This window comes from Ostrinia furnacalis, unplaced genomic scaffold, assembly GCF_004193835.3.
Source record: "Ostrinia furnacalis isolate ACB-3 unplaced genomic scaffold, ASM419383v2 OfSCF1734, whole genome shotgun sequence".
Lineage (NCBI taxonomy): Eukaryota > Metazoa > Arthropoda > Insecta > Lepidoptera > Crambidae > Ostrinia > Ostrinia furnacalis.
The window spans coordinates 221,013-244,882 of record NW_021131973.1 but is presented as its reverse complement, the minus strand read 5'-3'; the positions used below and the strand labels follow the sequence as shown (position 1 = coordinate 244,882).

General features: G+C 35.1%; 1 protein-coding gene across 2 annotated transcripts in view; it reads right to left on the bottom strand.

Annotated features, from left to right (window-relative positions):
- The window catches only part of LOC114353539 (proton-coupled amino acid transporter-like protein pathetic), a 40,506-nt gene that overhangs the window by 14,000 nt on the left and 2,636 nt on the right, over nucleotides 1-23,870 (bottom strand). The window contains exons 2-3 of one of the 2 annotated variants that reach the window (XM_028305580.1): nucleotides 14,768-14,830; nucleotides 3,240-3,356 (exon numbers count right to left, since the gene is read on the bottom strand). In XM_028305580.1, coding sequence (XP_028161381.1) covers nucleotides 3,240-3,356; nucleotides 14,768-14,817 — 167 coding nt within the window. In that variant the 5' untranslated portion in view covers nucleotides 14,818-14,830. The remainder of the gene's footprint in view (nucleotides 1-3,239; nucleotides 3,357-14,767; nucleotides 14,831-23,870) is intronic. The other variant, XM_028305581.1, reaches the window with a different exon arrangement.

Sequence of the window (23,870 nt, the reverse complement as noted above, 5' to 3'; positions counted from 1 at the left end):
GAATTTTAGAAAGTTTTTTTACATAATTTTTCGCTAGGGAATAAATCGCCTATTTTCCTTTCTAATTAACAAGTTTTTTTTTAATTGGCCTACACTCCCCACGGTGGTACTTAGTTGTAAAATAAAAAATAAAGGCGACTTTTATTATTATCTTGAATCGGGTAAATCTTTAAACGTTGATTGATTTATTTATGCCAGTAGAAATACAACTTCACTGTTGTCAGAGTTGTATAGAAACATCTCGAGTTACAATTCACATTGGGAAGATTTTGCTGACCAAAAAAGTTAAGGCTCTTACAAAATTTTACGTTCAACAATTAATATGTATTGTTGAGACAAAAATCAGTAGGTATGTCGATAAATATTATTTGGAGCAATTTAACTTAGTAGAGCAATAAAATTCTCGTTTTCGTAATATTCAGTACGAAATCAAGGATTGAAGCAATTTGTTTCAGTGTGTTGTAGCTTTTATTTGTATTTGTAATGTCAGCCATTTTTGTACTAAAATGTTTTCTTGCTTTGAGTTTTTATTTTATTTCTTATTTTTATTATTTTATATTGACTATTTAATTTTGTAGGTTCCGAAACAAATGTCGAACAGTTGTGAACGAACGATTAGTTCGCTTCGTAAGCGGTCATTCGTGACCAAAATTGTTTGGTTCTTTTAATATAATTGAACTAAGCGCTTCATATAGAACTGTAATAATACTATTGTTTAATCTCTTATTATACATACTTCAAATGTCTAAAATACAAATTAGTTTTCATTTTGTGTCCTATAATAAGTTACATTGTGGTATTCTCGTTTGTTCGTGGTTCTTGCTATGAAAATTAAACATTAAATTTATTACATTCAACATTGTGCTAATTGTGAAAATGTCAAATAATTACATACGTTAAAATTAAATATTACAACCTCATTATATTACAACATTTAGGTACGAGTAAAATTATTTTTGCAAGCGTAATAACGTCTGCGTAGAATATGACGCTTAATTATTATAACGTATGTAAGTAAAATTATATTTAATTTAAAATAAGACTCAAATATTATCTTTTTTTTATGTTTATTAATATGAAAGTTTTTGTGAGATCAGTTTGTGAGAATGGATTCATGGACGCAGGGAAAAACATAGTTTTTGTCTTTATTTTAAAATTAGTCTTAAATATTCTCATCTTTTTTATTTTTGTTAATATGAAAGTTTGTGAGAATGGATCCATGGACCCAGGGAAAAACATAAAATAGTTTTTGTCCCGGGCGTATTATTAAGGGTGACGTACTCTAAAAAGTCTATCTAACATTCTTCTTTAAACTTTTCACACGAGCGAAACCGCGGTAATAGGTAGTGAGTATACAGGGTGGAATTTTGAAAAGTTCTCTTTCTTTCTTTTTTACACACAACAGCACACACCCTACATCCATCCCTGATGCCTTTTCGTCTTCTGTGTACTTTTCATATTTCGATTTATTGGTTCCTTAAATAACGCTGCAGCTTAGCCGTACTAATCAACAGGTAGAATGTTGATCGTTATTCTTTCCTCCACAGGACAGGCAATGCCTAGTGTGGAGGTCTGTCTTTTAGTTATTGTATTGTTTCATTCTGGCAATAAATATTTTCATTTTCATTTCATTTTCAAAAATAAAGAAATCTTTTCTTTGAGTAAAAATTTCAACCTTTTTAAAAACTAAATTATTACTCAAAAATAAAAGTGTGTCCGCGAGGCAAAGAGGCAAGGATGCTGGCTGCATTTTCTCGCTGGAGAGCCAGCATTTAAATTTTCCGAATTTTTAATTAATTTAGGGGAAATGGTCCGAAACAGTAATTTGGCATTCGGTGCCCAGGGCCCGAAGGTCTCGACACCAAAAGGCGCAAATATGTAATCATTAGAAAGGTACTCATATTTGCGCCGTTTGGCTAATTCAGCCAAGTTTGCGTTAGTTTAAAAAAAATATCTCTTTCTGTAAATAAAGATTAAACCTGTATATTCATGTGCATGCTTAGAAAAACTAAATTGTTTTCATTGCAATTGTTTTAAGTGCACAAGAACATTGATACTGATAACACTAATCGCTAAACGTGCTTGCAGTTACATTGAAACGTGTTTTGAGACAAATACCTAAGTGTTAAGACGTATCTCTTTTGTTACAGTATGTGTGATTGTGGATGCTCATTACACAGACATCAGCATTTATCAAACTAACCATTGTGTCTGTGTCTTATGTAGAGCTTGATTCTGTACTTTATTTTTATATTTATTTAATAAATGGTAAGTATGACTTGAATGGCTATGGGACGTCCACCCACAAGGTGAATCGACGACCTCATAAAAGTAGGAGGAAGGCGCTGGATGGAGGCCGCTACAACCGGGCGATGTGGAAACCAATTCCTATGAATACCTATTCCTATTATTACTACAGAGGATATCGAAACTAATGGTGCGATTTTCAGTAGACAGATTTTTTCTAATGCATTTTGCAAAACTTATATAAAAATAAATGAAAGTCATTAATTAATTTTAATTTTATTGAAATCATGGATTCTATGTCTCAACATGTTGATTTATCCGACTGCGCCAGATTCTATTAGATTCGATTCGATTCTATTTCACGTGATATATTTTGTATATCATTTTCAAAGCTTTGTTCAAACCTTCACCATTTTGTGCACATCGTTATCTTGAAAGTTTATTTGTACCTTTGTCATCCGCTTTGCTTTGGAGGGAACTCGATATTTAGCCTCGAACTCCTCCGAGGGGCCAAAGACTATTGAACTTTCCCCGGGACTAACTTAGACTTAAACGAGGAGATTTATTATCTAGATCTTATCGGGAGTTACAAGGGAAAGAAAATAATTGATATAGTACCCTAAAATTAAAGCCTAAGTATTTGTTATTGATATTCTTCTACACTACAGTGTCAGCCCAAAACTCCGCTACAAGAGTGGTGTTATCAGTAGCATTTATTTAATCTTCCTGCGTTCAGGATAGCGTTCATTATTAATTGCTATTATTTATCAATATTTTTCACGTTATCAATAAACTATTATTGTATCTGCAGCTAAATTTACCAAAGTTAAATAATGAGCCTTTTTTTTACGAAAAAGCAGTTTAGCTCGAAGATAATAACGAAAGTTTTTCAGTCAAAATTTTTTAATGACGCCAAAAAAGTCTTGGAAAATTTTGCGTAAAACAATATTACAAATTCCTATCATAATTTTGAAGGTAAAGCTTTAACTCACGAATTTGGATGCGCCAGGTTCCTGTGTTCAAATGGATTGTAAGCTTTTTCATCGCTGGTAGCTTTTGGTGCTAAGCTTAATGACGACTGGAAGCCCAAATTGCTCGTAAGCTCTGCCCTGTAAATAAAAACACACATTGCAAACATCCGTTTCAGGAGTTAGTGAGTAAGAGTAGGCGCACACAGTTGATTTTTCGTCGGCCGATAGTTTAGTCGGGCAGTTGATCAGTATGGGCATGTATGGGAGTGCGCACACTATGCCGATTCGATTTGGCTGATTCTTCATACAATTTAATCGGGCACAACTGTCGGCCAACTAAAAATCAACGGTGTGCGCCTACTCTTAAAGTTGCCAAATATGTATTTAAATTCATAAATGTAAACTAAGTAGGTACGTAACATTAAAATTAAATTACTTTATTGTTTTATAATTATAATATTGTTATACTCTGTGTCGCTATTCATCATGCTGTGTGTATACAATTAGGTTGTCAATCTAGCTCTTAACTACTAACCATGTGTACTTAAGTATCTACTAACAAAACTCGATTGTCAACTGTAGTATATACCTAATAAATAAATAAAATAAATAAATAAAACATGTTTTTTGTTCTATTTATCCACAGCAATTTGAATTCAATTTGGAAAAGCAAATATTTTTCTGCTGTTTCGATATTTTTTGTTGGGATTTAGGGTAAGTCCAGGATAGATGCCCCACTTTTTGAAACAGCTCTGTAACTCAGTCAGTAAGTTTTTATCAACAATTTGACCTTAGTATCTGTAAACTTTGGTCTTTCGTCTATGATATTACTATAATTATTTTAGTTTAAGTTATACCGATTCTGAGTAAATACCATTTTAATTGACCTCTAAAAAGTGGGATAGACGCCTAATGTGGGGGATAGAAGACTCACTGTATGATTGCTTCAAAGGATAGATGCCTGATGCAGGGATAGATGACTCGTTAATACAGTTTTTGAATTCTAAGAATCAAATGCATTTTGAAATCAAACAAGCCAAATATTATTATTTAAGATTGTTTGTTATTAAATGAACTAAAAATGAAATTTAATATTTTTTATTAAAAATAATACTACTACTCCTTCTAGCGCAGTCGGGTAAAAAGGTAATTCGATCAGAAGGGCACCCTATTTATTACTTTCCTAAGGTTAGCCGTACTACATTCTTTTTTTCTTCTTACTTGCTACCTGTGACAAAAAGAGCAGGTTAGGATAGATGCCCCTAGGTGCATGAGACATGGCCCTAAGGGCATCTATACCAAAAAAAAATTAGGCAACTATCCTTTTAGCATAGGATAGGTGCCGTTATTAATAAAAAATATAATAACACTAAAAATCGAATTCAACATATCTATCCCGTATAATTTATAAGATAGTCTATCAAATTATATAAAAATCTGCTTCATTTTACAGCTGACAAAAAAATTATCCATTAAAAAATACTTACCAATATTATTTCGACGCTCGCTAAGGTCTGGCCGCGGAAGATTTTTGCTCTCACTGGCTAAACGAATGCACTATTTGATGGTTTGCGAGGCGAAAAGTGGTACGGGGAGGTCCCTTTCTATTATACGTACTATAACTTTAGGCTAAGTTGCTTGTAACATAGTGTACTTAAAATCGCGGCACCTATCCCAGTGGGGCATGTATCCTGGAATTACCCTATGTAACGGTATTGACTGAAACATGTAGTTCAATCTTTCACATACAGGGTGAAATTTTGTAAAGCCATCTGAAGGAAAAGTCTTTAAGCAATTCTCTTCCTTTTAAAAAATAAAGGGATTTTTCCTTTGAGTACAATTTTCTATCAAGAGTATTAAGGGTAGATACCTATTCCTTCATTACATTAAAATTCCACCCTATATCTATGAATAAAATTTTAGGAAAAAATATTATCTAAATTCCGAAAAAAAACAACAAAGAATAGGTATTATACGGTATTAAAAGAGATTCCGGAGCCTAACATAGGAAAATCCTAAACAAGGAAATGTCACCGTAAAATTGTGAATTCCATCAGATTATAATCTGACGTAGTTAAATTACAATCTAACCTAACCTAACCCACTGTTAGTTTACAATCTAACGCGTTATATTATAAACTGACAGAGTTCACAATTTCACGTTGACAGAAACACTCCGGAAAATATTCGAGATCATTGCTAAAGAGCAGTTTCTGATAATATGATTATGGGATATATCCCTATTAGCTATAGGTAAGGGTTCTATTGTCCGTGCTAATAGAATCTGGAACGATTGTGAAAGAGATGAGATAAAATCTATTAAAACAGAAAATAGACTGTCTCAAAGATTTCATTATTATTTTGTGTAGCCAAAAATAGGTTTCTTTGCATCGCTATAATTGGAAAACTCCAATAATATCTACCGATTAATTTCACTGGGCTATTTTTGGTTAAACATAACAGGTTTCTTTTAGGTTAGTGAAGTAAAATAACCTTTTTAAGAGCCCCGAAAAGGTAATAATAACGATCGATCAAATTGTGGGCGGAAAAATAAGGCCTACTTACTTTAAGTTGTTTTTTTCAAGTCAAGAGATAGTGGACTAAAGAGACACTTTTGTACGCGAAAATTATTAAAATAAAATCACTTTAAAGGTACATAGGAGTGGATTTTATACAGTTCTAAACTTCAGGTGAAGGAAGTGTACTACCAAAATGTACTACGCCTGAAGATGGCCGGAGGCAGTTGACGTCATTTGGTTGAAATAAAAGAACTATAACAGCCATTCTTTCATTCCAACCCTCTGTGTAGTATCTGGTCTGCTTGAAACTCAAGCATAAAATCAAACGTGTGATTAATTGACTTCAAAAATTTTGGCCATAACTTTGGCTATTTTATCATTTATTCATAAAATATACATTCATAATATGGGCCTATCTAAGCGTGACATTTACGCAATGTGCATTGTATAATTGTCTGCATAGTTAAACGATTAACACAAGCACTCAGTTCACGATAAATATGAAATATTTGATGATCACAAGCTACCAGTCGTTATTCAGAACAATAGATTATTCGTAACAATTAACAGTCAGTAAGTAGTAGTCTTAATAAATTAATACAATACCTATCCTAAGAACTGTTCAATGTATTTGTAACTAACTGGTACAATAGTACCGTTCATTAGTAGGCAATAAACACCTACCTAATAAATAATAAACAACAATATCTTTATCTTGTGGCAACTAAATTGCGAGCGTCGGGTGATGTTTGCAGTTCGCTCCTTTATTAATTAGGTAGTTGATAATTTTTCTTTTGTCACTTTGTTTACTTTTTTTTATATAAGTTTATATTTTTCACAACAAAAATTTAGTCTTAATGGTTTGCCCAACTTTATGTGTATATTTAACTGTGGAAACTTAATTGGTTTATGTGTTTTCTCACTGCACCTAAGTTAAATTATATTGTAACTGTATGTTTCCCAAAAATAAATAAATAAATAAATAAATAAATAAATAAATAAACAAAACAATATTTCCATCCGTTTCGTGGGTATGTTACTCATATCACAAAAAATGTCATCAGAAATCCATCATAAATATTATATTTTGATATTTTCTGGGACGACAATAAAAGTACGCTCGTTTCGCAAGATCAAAGGCTTAGGATGTAATAATGGAGGATAAATCTACGTTAGATTGGTGACGCAACGCTAGATCACATAGTAAAAATAACTTGACAACAGTTATACTAAGGTTGAGTTGCACCACCTAAAGACCGTAACTATAACGATAACTTGTGTTTTTTGTATGGAGTTTTACAGACTTTTGACGTTTGTTTAAGTCAAAGTAAGATGGCGCAACCCAGCCTTACTTTTGTCAAGTTATTTTGACCAAATATAGGAAATTATTGGGGGAGGCTTTTGTTCAACAGTAGACGTATTGCATCCTGAAAAGACGAAGATGATGATGAACCAATCTCTTTAGCGCAGTAGTTAAATAAGAAGATTTTTTCTTAGATCTTTTGACATAAAAACCGAATGTGAAAAATGATTTTCCTGATTTTTTTTTTTGCGGTAAATTGCTTTGTGTGACAGTAAAAAGTCTACCCAGACGAAAAAACAAATAACTTATGAAGCTTGCACGAAACCCGAAATAACTTTTATGAGAGTCCCCGTTAAAATAAGTTAAAATTAGCATCCTGTAAGGTTGATTCCATGAAAAACGGTATTATAATCGTAATTAATTTAGTCGTTGGTTGTAGCAATGACTAATGGATGCGCCTGCGGCGATTGTCAAGGTAGGCTCATAATAGTTTTATGTGCAGCAGGCTTACCGGTTTGTTGCAAACGATCCTCCTTCCTTTATTATACCTACTCTTTCGGAACATAGATTTGTTAAAACCAAATTCTCTGTGTCATTGTCATTTTTGTACGTTTTGACTTGTTTTAGAAAACTTAAGCTCGTGAATATATTTCTGTTCGAACTCGCATCTCTCTACTTTTTAAAACGCACAATTAACACAGTCCACATTCCGTTCACAACACGATTGGTAATATTAATGAGAAATTTACTTAAACACAACATACAAGAAGACGTTCGTTCGTTCGTTTCAGCCAAATGACGTCCACTGCTGGACAAAGGCCTCCCCCAAGGTTTTCCACAAGAAGACGTAAAGTTTGTAAATACTCTATATCTCATACACACAATACAATATTATTATTATTATTATTAAAACTGACTGAATTTTACTCAACAAGGAACTGAATTTGGAACCAAAACGTTTCAAAAAATTTAATCTCATCCACGCAGGGTACAGGGTATCATATTGTGTTAGTCTAACAAAAAGTTTCTTCCTTTAGTATTCTTCAAAATATCAATGTCATGGCCGTCGTAATAAAATGATCGATATTTAGAAGGCCGATGTAGGAATCTTTTGATTTAATTGAAGCCTACATTACAATTAACGATTTATTACAGTCAAAGGGGTCTAAAGTAATTACTCTTTTACTGGAAAAAAAGTCCTTTTCAATAAATTTTTCAAGTGCCAAGCTCACTGTTTATATATTAGCCTTCATTTGGGAGAGCTAGAAAAGGGTCACTTCCGGGGCTTTGATGTGCTTATATTCCCCGCAATCGCCGACGTCAATACTCAAATGCTCTACATTATTACTGAGAAAAAACCATGCCTTGGGATGTTAAAAGTAACTAGTAGTGACAAAATATGAATATTTTGTTACAGATTTATTTACCTTTCAGAATCTCAAAAAAAGTGCTTATCTTATCCATCCATAAACGTCTTGTTTTAATACAATTTTTAACACATTTGTACTTGAAAGCTCCGGGAAAAATTATTTGGTATCCCGATAGCGCTCTGAACAAAATTTTCCATTTCACTAAATACACAGGCTGAAAAATCACACGTCACACGCACATCACCAGGGTAGAAAAGTTTTTGAATGAAAGGCATTTCGTTCGTTCGTTCGTTTCAGCCGAAAGACGTCCACTGCTGGACAAAGGCCTCCCCCAAGGATTTCCACAAAGACCGGTCCTGCGCCGCTTGCATCCAGGTACTTCCCGCGACCTTCACCAGATCGTCGGTCCACCTAGTGGGAGGCCTGCCCACGCTACGTCTTCCAGCTCGTGGTCGCCACTCAAGAACTTTTCTGCCCCAGCGGCCATCATCTCTTCGAGCTATGTGCCCCGCCCACTGCCACTTGATTTTAGCGATTCTGCGGGCTATGTCAGTCACTCGGGTTCTCCTACGGATCTCCTCATTTCTGATTCGATCACGCAGGGAAACTCCGAGCATAGCACGCTCCATCGCTCTTTGGGTGACCTTGAGCCTTCTTATGAGGCCCATAGTATAGAATGCAATATAGAAAGAATTGCCATAGAATGCCATAGAAAGGCATTTATAGTTTGACAAAAAGAACAGCGATGGATGGTCAGTCCCAGATTGCACAATGGATATAACAAAGGAAGAATTGTAGGTGCCTTTCAATTATTTTTAAGGGGCCCGAGCGTCTAAGGATGCGTAGTTTACTCAAGATAAGGACCGGTGACCACGCACAAAATGTTCATGAAGAAAACGGTAGGCTTAACATTTTAATGGGCTTGAAAAAATTGAAAAAAATAAGACACGTAAAGTCATAGAGGGTGTGTAATATAGCTCTAAGAAGTCATACAGGGTGTGTAATATAGCTCAAAGAAACGTTGACTACTTAAAATAATGATGATAAGAGCTGGATTAGCGAAGGCAAGGTTAAATAGTAATTATTAGGGAGAGTTTTTAGGTATGTTTAAAAGTGGAATGAGGGCAATACTAATTGACAATGAACCTACATTTTCGTAGGCCTATGCGAAATATTACTAAGCGAAATAGTTTTTTTTGGGTTTATATTATTGTACTATTCACGAAAGTATCAATAGAATACATGTAGACATACAGGCTGTTCAATGTTCTACGATTGTACGGAACTCTTCGTTTAGTTACACTTGTGGGTACTTGGCCAATTTTAACTCACTACAGATAGAGACCTTACTCTACCTACCCCCATTGTGGTGCATTGACAACTTTACACAATATGGCGACACGACCCATTGAACACAATCACTTCATGGTATTGCAAGGTCGTAGGGACAGCGTTGGCAATCTGCTTATGGCAAAATAGTTACAATTGTAATGTTTTGCAGAAATAAATACATTTTATGAAGAGTTTTCCAATAAGGCCCAAAGGAATACTAACCTGTCAGAAATACAATAATTAATTAACAAACTCGTATTAAACAGTAATGTCAATTTATGAAGTTTCATAACGAAAGGTATTCTGAGATACAAATTTTATTAAAATACTAAGTTACAACATTTCATTAGCAATTTAAATACTTTATTGTAGGTATACTAAATTGTAATGATAGCACAGTACAGGTGGTTTTATTGCTAGAATGTGCTCTCAAAAGAAAGATAAATTCATCCCTAAGTAGGCACTAATGGGTACTCCCAGTAATATAGTAATAGCCACATTATCTTGTACCTTAATGCCTCGATTTTAGGTCAAAAATATTAAAGTTTTTAGGGTCTGCCTAGTTAAGTTTTAGGAAAATTTGTTAATTCACAAATTATTATCTTAGCGTTGTTAACTTGGAAAAAATTGTTAAACAATAGGGCTATTACAGCTGCACTTAAATTGACTCATCAATCTACGTAATACGTTCAATACTAATTATAAAGTATGCTAATTGAATCGACAGGTACTATTTTGCTACAAAAATGTAGTCTGATTCGCTGTAGACTCTACCTAATTATGTGCCCATTTGATACGTTTTCTCACACTTCAACTTTATCTATCATCGGTTCCTGATGTTCTTACTAAAGGGCGTGTGGGTCACCTGATGTTAGGCGACCATCACCTTGATAGTGACCGTGATACTGGTAGGCACCATCAGAAAGAATCACGGCCTAGTACGAGTAGGTAGGTCTACAGCCAAAAGAGTATTCGATATCGTGCCAGCCTTTTTAAAATAGATCTAACGAACAACGAAGCCATGTCAAGTGTTTTCTTCATCTTGGGAATATCTTTTCTCCCGTGTCATTTGGGAAACGTAAAGTTTTGGAGAAAAGAAAAGTTCAATACAAGTTTTATAAAACACATACCTACTTACTTTGTAAAAATCCACTTGGTTACTTTCAAAATGAACACTCATGCATACCTATAACATACGTCATACACCATATTTTGGGCCCCAAAAGTAAAATTGATTGGAGGGACGATTGGATGAAAGTTAGTGATCCAGTTTTTAAACCCGTGAAGTCATTTTTACAAGTCTAATGAATAATTCAATACACAATGCTACAAACAATATCCAGCTTAACTCAACCCAAGTATTTATAAATTCCGTTGGCTTACAATCTCGTCTTTGGCAACAATCTGGGTGATTTAATTTGTTGGATATTTGGATTACACCACAGAATAATAATAAGTACTACGTACAGAAGTTTTACTTCGCGAAGGTATTTAAAAACATGTATGCTCAATGTCATTAACAATATGGTGTAATTTAGCATGTCTCAAGAGTCAAGCACCATTTTGTTGACAAACGTCAGTGATCGGCACTGCGCCGAAGCTATAGGGCTGACTTCGGTAAAATGATGTGACGTGAGGTGCCAAATTGCAGACAATGGCGGAGGAAATACATGATTTAGCATGAATTATCATGAATAATATTAACTACTTATTTACCTCTCAGTGTCTTCAGGCAACTTTAAAAAGTACAAATTCTGTATTTTTATTATCATTTAGGCAGTTAAATACTGCATAGTTTAGTACACCATTTTCTTTATTGTTTTCCATCATACACTAGAATACGCGTGCGTGAGTCAATGTTCGCTCGTATGTGAGACCTTAACGAATAGTATCCTGTAGGTGGGCCATCGTGCGTGTTTTGTTTTCGATGTAAACTCGCGGAGATGAACAGGCCTGATTACACTTCAAAAACTTTAACCCTCCGTGTACGAGGTGACTAAAAGTTACGTCCCGTACCAGGTGGGGTATGACATACCCCAATATACAAAGTGATAAAACTTTCATTTAAAATTTTTTTGGGTGTTATTAAATATTTAATATTGATTATTTACGTATACTATTAGGTGCAAGAAAAGCTCTGAGCTAAAAATATGTATTATAACATTTTTGTCATAAAAAAACAAAAAGACACAATTTCCGTTGTTCTTGTAATTTAGGAATCAGATTCTTATGTATAATTTTTAATTAGTGCCTTTAATTATGACAACCGTTTTTATTTAACAAAGTACAAGATAATTACTTATAATTTAAAAGTAAATTAAAAACTGAAAGGGTATAAATTTATTTTGATCATCGTATTTTAATTTACCCCAATTCTGATGAAAGGAAATGAGTATGCTCAATGCATAAAATGGGAGCGAAACAATTTTATTTATTTATAAAATATGTTATTCCATTTCAGTAGCCCATAAATTGTATCACCAAGTATAAATTGTAGCCCATAAGTGTATGTTCACATACATCTTCGGATCTCAGTACTAAACTTCCAGATTCGCACTAAAAGTCATCTCATTTGATTAAAAGTGCTTGAAAATTTCAGATTCCGTGAAAATCACGAAAAATATTATTTGTATTGATTTTTATTCAATTAACAAAGCTAAAAATATATAAAATAAACCAAAACTGTTAGATATTTTTTTAAACTTTTTAACAACGTCCCGTACCAGGTGGGGTGTGTGACACCCACACACACTTCAAAGGCATGTAACTAAGTTGGTAGTCACCGCTGGACTGATTTTGCAACGCTGTTTGAAGAAGCAGCGCCATAATTCCAGCTACTGAGAATTTCAAATTTAGCACTTACAAATTTTTAAAATTATGACGATTTTTAAAGGCCTGGGGTGTGTCACACCCCACCTCGTACAGCGAGGGTTAAGGAACTAAGAAAATTATAGTTGAAAGAGCAAGTGTTAAAGCTTTGAGCTTTACTTACATCACAGAGAAACTTATTATAGTCCGCACTATGGGTTATTTGGAAAAGTAATTAAGCTATGTCTGTGCCTGCGACTACGCTCGCGCCGAAATTTTTTTTTCCTGTTTTTGCAACATTTTTGATTAATGTTCCGCTCCTATGCTGCTAGCATGCTAGCATGGCGTGATGATTTTCAGCCATAGCCTTCCTCGATAAATCTAAGCTATCTATCACAAAAATACTTTTTGAATTCGTAACACAATACTGAAATATTTAGACAAATTGTTTTTGAAGTTGTTTATTAAAGCGGCACATAAAATATGAAGTTTCTGGCGATTCTGGATTTTTTTTGGCTAACTCCTTTATCTTTACCTTAACATAAAATAGACTCATTGCAACTAAAAAGCTAACAAACGTAGGAAATTACATCTTTAGTCCAGTCAATGAATGCCTTAACGACGGTGTAGAGAGAAATCCGTGGAACACAATTTCTGACCTCGGGACTTTATTTAGCCTAGTTAGGAGGTGAACATAGCAAAAGTCCCCGCCCTTAGCCCTTGAGCCGGCGGGGAGAGGGGGGTTTAAAGGTACCACTTTTCGGTTTTAAGCTTAATCCTCGGAAACTATGCGTCCTAGTGACATGACTACTATGAACCAAAAAAAGATTATTCAATTTGCTACAGGTGAGACCGTCAAGTTTTTCTATATCTTGTATAGTTTTTGCGGCATCTGCTCTAGAAGGTCTGTAAAATTGGAAATTTTATTGTTGTCTTACATGTTCCTTTCAGGAGAAAATCGACTAAATCAACATTGAGCAAACACTATAAATAAAATTTCCAATATTACAGACCTTCTAGAGCAGATGCCGCGAAAACTAAACAATTTATAGAAAAACTTGTCGATCTCACCTGTAGCAAATTGAATATGCTTTTTTTGGTTCAAAGTAGTCATGTCACTAGGACGCATAGTTTCCGAGGATTAAGCGAAAAACCGAAAAGTGGCACCTTTAAACCCCCCTCTCCCCGCCGGCTCAAGGGCTAAGGGCGGGGACTTTTGCTATGTTCACCTCCTAACTAGTCTAAATAAAGTCCTGAAGTCAGAAATTGTGTTCTACAGTTTTCCATCTATAATGCTTTATTGACTGGACTACTTAGTCGGTGTTTCTTGTACGTAAGGGTATTCCTTTTCTATTGAAAATAAATCACTTAAGGTATGTCTTTCAAAACGTGGGAGAAATAAGAAGGACGAAGCCAATTTAGATTGGGCTTAGGCCCTCTAAATGTTTTGTAGCCTTTTTAATGTTATTTTTATCTTAAAACAACAGGCAATGTCAAAGTATTCTATTTATGGTCTACACGAGTAACTTATAATAATATTTCCGATATAAAATATTGTTGAGGTTTGGATCTGGTAAGTGAAGCCTTCGTTATTCAAGGAATTTCCCAACTTAAGCACAAAATTTAAAGCCTAGTTAGTGAATTACTTTCTGTTGATAAGCCTATTAGAAGTGTCAACATCACTCTCACGAAACGGCCATTTTAACTAAAGTTTAGGGTTTAAAAAGAACTTAACGCCCGTATTAAGTTATTCACAAACGATGCTTGCTTAAGTGAAGCAGCAAATCGAACGCACAGCGTTGAATAGAGCTCTGTTATTGGTTCGTGTGTCACCCTGTGCTACCACTGTGAGACCTTATAGTAATGTTTGCGAATACGGGCGTTAGACTGGGATTCAAGCAGAACTCTATACGCGATGATGAGAGTTCTCCATAAGATCTGAAAACGTTTACAGTGAAAGCACTTGTATGCATGTGTATTACACTTGTCTTGGCATTGCTTTACATGATTTTTTTTTTGTTAAAGAAGAATCCTATCTTACAAAAGCGTTTACTGCTAGAGACAGGCAAAATTTCAAAAAATCCCGCATCCAGGTGCTTCCCGTTGCCTTCACCAGGTCGTGGTGAAGTGCCAATGAGTACCTACCTTTTGGCAACATGACATTTGACATGCTTGACTACTTTACTACATTTATTTATAAGAATGTATGAAACTTACGTAGAGCTGAAGTTCTCCATCGGCAGGTTCTGTTTTTTTTCTGCCTCCATCTTGTCCAAGTACCTGAAACGTGAATGTTTTGGCAATTAGTTGGTAACAAGTTAAATTGATTTTCGAAGTGACTAACGAGGCTTTAAGTCCAGTGGGGCAACCCAAATCATTTCTGTATTTATGAGATTGTTTATCTCTGTCACTCGTGCCAGCATCTCGCTTTGTGAGAAAGAGCTAGATGGATACAAAAAGAAAAAAATAGCGTTAGAGACCCAAGTCGCAGATAAAATTAAAAGAGGCTACAAGTCATATACGTGACGTATTAGACTTTCTGTTTCTTCCAGAAAAATAAAGGATGCTTCTTATTCAAAAAGTTCAAATTATAATCCAAGTTTCAACTTTAATCTTAGTTATGGAACTAATTTAAAACTTAAGACCAACACGTTCTTTAGATCTGTGTGGACGGCACTCAAGCTGAAAACTGTATCTTAAGTGAATTGTGAGAGGGTTGATTTTGCAACAAAAATTTAACAATTTGTATCAAGGCGCGAGTTTATTTGTATGAAAACTACTACTTTGCGGTCTAGATTGAGTTATTGTTGTAGTTTATACTTTCCGAAGCTTGCCGAGGACTGTTTGGTGGAAACTCTATTGTGTCTTGTCACCAACAATACTGTGTGCCTACCATGAGTTTACGTTAGGTGTGCTCGCTAGCGACTGCGTAAAAAATGACATTTAAATGTATGACATATTGTGCAGCACCCCTAGCGGCTACTTTCAAGAAATAAAATCTTCATAGAATTTTTTGACGTATTCGCTAGCGAGCTCTCCTAACGTAAACTCATGATAGGCACACTGAATGAATTAAAGTTCGAAAACTTTCAGTCAGTCAAATCAAGGAGTTTTCATTGTAAATGGGAAGAGAGAAGGGCCGGAACTAAGAAGTATGGCGGTATATGTTACGTGTAGTTTAGTATTAATTAACTATACAAGCTCTTTCCGTGACTTTTCTCGCGTAAGATTTGATGGTTAAGATCTTTTGATTCTTGTGTGGAATTAAAATACAGTAATACGTTATACTCTATAATTAAACTAAATATTGTATCTACCAATTTTCTCTCCAAATTAATTTAGCCTAAATATGGAGATATTCTCAATCTCTGTAATTCCTTTTTCTGACGAAAAGCATTTGGAGGTCAAATATATTTCTTTACCCAATTTCTTGAAAATTGCTTTGTCTTTATTTCGTAAGTGAACGCTTTATTACGAAGCAAAATTATAATTTTTAATGTATATCTTTTTGCATAAAATATTTTATGTTTCTCTTACCCTTCCTCGCAAACAATTTCACAAAGGCTAATGGAAGGGCGAAGGTTTTTAGTGCCAAGAATATTTTTACAACCACCTGAGCCCAGCAGAAGTCTGGACAATGGACATTTTGTGTACACGAGGATTTTCGCACTTCATTTCACCTAAAGAGAATAATTTTAGGTCAGGAAATAACCTAGATAACATATTGTTTTAAACTTTCATAGTTACTAACAGAATAATTATTATCTCACCCGCCAGTTTCCTCAGTTACTCCGTGATCATGGCGCTTGTAATAGTGCCAAAATATCGGAAACTCGAAATTAAGGTTCATGGTAGCAATCCCGTCAATATAATTAACCTAGACAACTGTTTGTAAAGGCACCAGCTCTTTATTTACTGGAAAATATGTAGCATTTATAATAATGTTTTGTTCTAAAAGAGCAACTATTTTAAGTTCAAGTGGCTTCGTTTAATTTGCCGCCGTTTGTTATAAAGCCGGAGATCATAGAATGCACCATGTCACTAAAGTCTATAGTCGATTCGTCCCGGTCTATAATCGATATCTTTTTTCCGAGACATATCAGACTTGAGCTGTCATATAATAAAATTATAGTATTAGCATGTGCTATCATAATATAAGGTAGGTATTAAAGTGCTATTCTTAGTTCTGGGGACGGAGTTCATACAACATGTCCCATTGTTCTTTAATATGCAAATAAGTATTTCTGTCTTTCTACAGCCTACAAAAACCAGCCAATTATACGAGTATTCACCAAAGTTGAGCCAAATAAAAAAGAAAATCACTAGTCCAACGTAATAGAATTGAAGTAGATCAAGGCGAGCTTAGCTAAAACCTAGAGCCACGCTCTCGCCAACTGCCTTTAATCGTCGCTTATTTACTAGCTATCAGCTGGTTCGTTCACCCGAGACGACCACCTTGACAACTGCTTTTACACCAATTAAATTAAATTGTCACAGATATTAACGACAATGGTCAACTATAGGTAATTGTGGCAGAAAATGAGAGCAAACCACATTTTACGTTTACGTAAATGTAAATTTAAAATCAGGTTGAATTTTTGTCAAACGCAGACTCGGTCAATTTAAAATGTGACAGTTAACTTCCTCCGGGTACCACATACACACACCGGAAACCGTTAGGGTGGGTTGCACCATCTTACTTTAACTTTGACAAACGTCAAAAATCTGTCAAACTCCATACAAAAAGCACCGGTTATCGTCATAGTTACCGTTAAAGTTAGGTGGTGCAACTGAGCCTTAAAGTTGTAGAATTTACTCTCATCTACATCTGGTCATAACATAAATAACTATTATTTACTAAAATTGTCTACACAAAATAATAAGACATTAGGAGCACATAAGCAAATGCCTATTACAGTGAATCCAGATTATAATTTCAAATTAAGAAGTTTTTACGGACCTGTCAGTTACATTAAAAGTTACCTACCTACCTACCTACGTTAGTTGTTTTAGCAAAATTCACTACATTTGCATTATTTTTTATTTAAAAAACCAGCAAATAAGCTTGTTACCTTAGGGTCGCCGCACACGGACCTCACGCCACAGCCACAAAACGCTGCTACCGGCATATTTTTACATACATATTTTCGTATGACGGTGTTTTGTGACGCCGGTGGCTTATATACCTGTTGGTATGCGATCTTATTTCCAGGCATATAAATAAAAATCAGCAAATTCTTCTCCTGTTGACATACAACATAGGAAGAATTGCTGATGCATCCTTTTTAGAGGGAACCGTAAAGTAGGTATTTTCTAATTTTTAAAGCTTTCATTGTTATCTTCAGGCAGTATTATAGACGTTGGCCTATTTCAAAAATAAATTAACAGTTCGAGAGTTTCAATAATTTCTAATAGTTAACTTTTAAAGTCTTTTGATTTTAATTAAATAGGAGATAATTCACTGACAAACTCAACCCTATCTTTCAGTAAATCCACGTCACAAAATCGGATTTATCACAACGAAATTGGAAGCCATAAATCGGCTCAAACTCGTGTTTACACGAAATCTCTTGCAAGCTTGTTCATTGATTAAATTTTGTACTAGCAAGAATATGTTTGGTTCGTAACGTGCCATCACAATCCTAGTAGTGTCAAACTTCATTAACATGGCTGAATTGGAGCGGCTCTACGTTCCATCGTACGGGATTAAGTTCTTTTTATGGATAAAGCCTGGCCTGTAATCATCATCATCATCATCATTTCAGCCATAGGACGTCCACTGCTGAACATAGGCCTCCCCCAATGCTTTCCATGTTGATCGATTGGTAGCGGCCTGCGTCCAGCGCTTCCCTGCTGCCTTTACGATGTCGTCGGTCCACCTTGTAGGTGGACGTCCTACGCTGCGTTTTCCGGTACGCGGCCGCCATTCCAGAACCTTTCTGCCCCATCGGCCGTCAGTTCTGCGTACTATGTGCCCTGCCCATTGCCACTTCAGCTTGCTAATCCGTCGGGCTATGTTAGCGACTTTGGTTCGTTTACGGATCTCCTCATTTCTGATTCGACTTCGCAAAGAAACACCAAGCATAGCCCTCTCCATAGCACGCTGTGCAACTTTGAGCTTCTGTATAAGGCCTATAGTGAGAGGCCACGTTTCCGAGCCATAAGTTATCAGCCTGTAATATAAGATTTTAAACTTTCGCGTTACATTTCAATTAAAATAGTAAGACCCGTGTCTTTGAAAGCCTGTAATGTCAAAAAAGTACAATTATAAAATGTTTGTGTGTCCTACGTGGGAATTCAATCCAATAATCTTTGGGTAGAAAGGGTCACACTGAAACCTAAATAACGGACTCACGAAGAACTAAAATACTATTAATTTACGCTCAAGTACTTACATACTTCAGTCAGGTGTATCAGATACAACTTCTTATCTCATCTCGCGTGACGTATCCGTTTTTATAAATCAATCAATACCGCTTATCTTTCCATCAGTTTTTTGATAGTTGCGACTGTCCACCGTCACTTCAACGCACTTATTAACGTTTTCGTTACCGATCTGTATTTTAATCATATTTTAAGAGTTTGTTTGTTTGTTTACTCGAACGCGCTAATCTCAGGAACTACCGGTCATCATCATCATCATCATCATTTCAGCCACAGGACGTCCACTGCCACGAACATAGGCCTCCCCCAATGCTTTCCATGTTGATCGATTGGTAGCGGCCTGCGTCCAGCGCTTCCCTGCTACCTTTACGATGTCGTCGGTCCACCTTGTAGGTGGACGTCCCACGCTGCGTTTTCCGGTACGCGGCCTCCATTCCAGAACCTTTCTGCCCCATCGGCCGTCAGTTCTGCGTACTATGTGCCCTGCCCATGCCCATGCGGAACTACCGGTCCGATTTGAAAAATTATTTCAGTGTTAGATAGCCTATTTATTGAGGAAGGCTATAGGCTATATACCATCACGCTACGAGTAATAGGTGCAGAGTAATAATGAAAAATGTTGCGAAAACAGGTTTTCACGCGGGCACAGCTAGTATGAATATAATCACAACACGTCCATGCCTTCAGGCTATATAAATTACAATAAATTTGTCTCACTTTTTTAACATGATTCATATCTAAAAATTATAAGTTACATGATACGAAGCCTTTTTAACAGTTTATTACATTTCTACGTTACCAACAAGGAACTGACATAGTTGCAAAATTTATGTAGTTTGCCTGGGAGGAAGTTTAACCAAGGCCTAAAAACAAGCGATAAAATGTAATAAGGTATAAAACCTTAAGTTTCCTCTTAAACGACGTCTAAAGAGCTGTCAAGAGGGAGTGTACGTTGAAGTAGACAGGGTTCTAAGAATTTATCAGCTTGAAATGAAAATAATTACAATAACAAAGTTTCTACAAATTATTAATTTTCTTTCGTAATCATATTGTGATAATACTCCACGTGTTTCACTGTTATTGTTTTAATAAACAAAGTTTAACTTGAAAAACATAATTACAATTTTGCTCACAGAATTGGCATCTCTATAATTTAATGTAAAATGATGTCTACACACAGAATAAGCAATAGTACAGGTACAGAAGGATTACTCCGCAAGACGATTTAAATAAATGCGAGTCTTGCTACGACGCGATACAGTGGAATTCAGCTCGCACAGCACTACGTACCTACAATTTTATTCACCTACAAGTTTTGTCTCTTTCTATCGCGTGCATCTGAACTCTTCTTACGCTGTTAGGGTTGCTGTCTAGTGAAAAAATAATTAATCTACTTATTTGTAATGAGGTACGTATGTAGGTAAGTACGCATTCATTATGGAAAACCTTGGGAGAGGCCTTTGTCCAGCAGTGGACGTCATTTGGCTGAAACGAACGAACGCATTCTAAGCAGTAGTCATAGAAGGTTAGGTTCCTATACTATCCTAAGAATTATTGATTACCTACATGGTCAACATACCTTTCAGCATCTTTGGGAAGCGAAAAAAAGATAAATCCGGTAAATTTATTTTCGAATTTAAACACCCGAACGCCGCACAATATTTCTTTCTCTTTATGTCCATTTTTAAATAATACTTCGATCATAGAATTATAATCATACTACAATGCACGCCAGCGTCCTGACGGGCGCGCGCGTGACACTCGACTGATATAATACCCGCCGGCGGGGCGTTTCGCTGTAGGTAATTATCGGATGTACCGCGCGGAGTGAGCCAGGCCTGGTCTACATGTTATACAGGGATAGAGCATCACTAGGGCTACCTCTAGGCTTCAGCTTGACACCACTTTTTGGGACACCCTGTATAACATTCTCACTATATTTTGACCTCCAATTGGCACAATTTGCACAGCACATACTGAGAAAAAACAAACTTAGTCACAATGTCTGCAGAAGAAACGGTATCTAATTAACAATGGTAATTAACCATACATCATACGCAGGTTGTTGAACTAATAAAACACTATCACGTAACACCATATGGCACCATGACAAATATGAGCATATTATTATACCTGTAATATACATGCTTGCGTAATTGCAATATTGTGTGGTATTTTAATTACGTAGTGTCTCGTGTAAGTTATAAAAAAATACTAGAAATGTTACAAACTATACTTAACCCATTATAGACTAGCGGTCCCATATGGTACCACTTTTTTGTGTGTTTTAATTTGGCTCTATAAATTAACACGTGAAAAGATGCAGTGCTCTGATTGATGCAAGTCGTAGCCAATAGATATGGTCTATGCTTCTAGGAATAAAAATTGACAGTTATTCTTTTCAGTTGTGTGTAATAAATGATTGAAGTGAGCGCATCAAAATTTTCTCTTAAAAATTGACGCGCCATTCAAGTAAGTGATCATATTTTTTTTTTGTGATAGTGAAATACTGATTTTGTTACAATCTTGTATTCTCCATAAGTGCTCTTATTGTAAAATGGTGTAAAATTACGTCGATCGGTAATAATAATTGGAAATATTGTATGTCAAAATTACTGGTACCGTACGGTACCGCTAGCCGCTTACCGTGTCTTTTTAATTATTTTATGATTTTTAGTTTTTACTGTATTTATTGGGAAGTATGTGATATATTCAATGGTATATAAGGTATACAGGAAGATAAAGTAAAATAGTTTCCTATACTTTACAAAACCATGGGTTTTTGTTTATTTTAGATGTAACTTACACGAAACATTGGCAGTTTTGGAGGACGATGAAGGTCCCAAGACGAAGCAGATATTTATAGAACGAACTCGAGATAATTGCAACTCTCGAACAATATTAGAGTTATAGGAAATGTTACGTGGGGCTAAGTGCAGCGTGCAATGCCAAGCTCCATTCCAAATTTTTGAATATTCAAAGATAAAAATTAATATTCCTTACCCAATATATAGTTTTTTTTACATTTAATATCACTTCTGTTATTTGCTTGTATATTAATACATATAATAATAATAATAAAATATATAATTTACCCTATTTTTATAAAGTCCATGATAAAGTTATGTTTTAACCGACTGACACGGTAAGAGGCTAGCGGTACCATATGGTACCAGCATTTTTTTTCTAGATTACAGGTCGGATCATTTTTTTAATGCTTGTATAGCATTATGTAGACCATAATTATGAACATATTTCAAAAAAACGAAAATCTGACACTTTAAGAAAACTCAGTCTATAATGGGTTAAATGCTCGCTTACACGTTTAAGTAAATAAACAACCAATTTTATTGTATTTTCCATTTAAAACTTCTATGTTAAGTATCTATTAACAATGTAATGTAAGTAAGAATTAGACATCGAGATTCACGGTCACGGATGTACGACAGTTCAAATCATCTGTTCAACTGACCGTGTGAGTCCGATTTCAGACTAAGTCACGATGTAAAGTTAAACTGTTATTGGGGCAAGAGAATCAAAAATAACAATAGGCTAGTATCCTAAAAGAAAACTTAATCCGTCAATTATATGTATATCAAAAAATACGAGTATTGGACACGTATATTTTTATTTGTCTATCAAACAAGTAATAACGAAGTTATGGTGCGATGAAGTTCCGCGTGACGTCACAAAGTGCTACACTTTTAATCACACTTTGACGTCACAGGCCTCTTCTTTTGAACTTTGGCACGCTTTCTCTTTAATTTTTCATTAGTTTAGAAAAGTGAAAAATACGTGTTTAGTACTTTTTGATAAGTTAACTGACGGATTAATTCAAACACTTGCTTTATAACCCATTCCTATTATCAAGTTACTCAGAAGTAGAGCAATAGGAACCCTATTTACATTTCTTCGCCGCTCAGAAGCAAGATTTTATGATTATCCTTATTTGATTAGAATTTAACCTTGACTTTGCTGAAGGAAAAGACTTCCATCAAACACGCACTCGTTGTGTAAGCCTTCTGATTCTACAATGAGGGTAGGTACTCAGCAGCTATATACTTCGCTAAGATTTTATGAAATGGCTTTGGATTCTCTGCTTTGATAGCTAAACAAGCAGATATGTCTCTCATTCTCATTCTTGTAATAAGAGAGGGACATACATTACCGCAGGGTGTATAGCGCCATTTATACAGGGTGGAATTTTGTAATGCCACCTGGAGGGAAAGTACTCTTAATACTGTAGATAGAACATTTTACTCAAAGAAAACATTACTTTATTTTTAAAAAGAAATAAAACTGCATTCAAAGATTTCTAATAAATTGCTTGGTACGCCCGGGAATCGAACCAACTAAAATCTGTTAAAAATTACACCCTGTATTTTTATTGCATAGATCGTTAGGGTTAAGTATAAGGATGAATTCTCTCTAACAAACTTGATAAATCAAATGAAAGGAAAACCATAAAATCTTAAATTATTTTAATTATTTACAGAAAATTGTATGGTATGGTGGTGAATTTTCAAAAAATTTCGAGAAGTCTTTGAATGCAGTTCTCTTTTTTTTCAAAAATAAAGGAATGTTTCCTTTGAGTAAAATTTTCTATCTACAGTATTTTCAGTACTTTCCTTCCAGGTGGCATTACAAAATTCCACCCTGTATAAAGCTTTTCCGTAATAAAAGAAAGTTTGAAAGGTAAAATTAGCTATCCTTCAGAAATAAGGCTTTTTAACATTAAAAGTGTGGGTGGTACACATGCCTTTTACGGTTTGGATTTGGGAAATAATATAGCAGTGAAATTTAATCTCTTTCTCTTGGTGAAAGAGTTCGATTTCATAATTAAACCACTGAAGTACGAATTCGAACCTAATTTTCCGCCAGCCAAAATGAACACACCAAAAAAACAATGGAGAATTTCCGAAACAAAACAAAATTC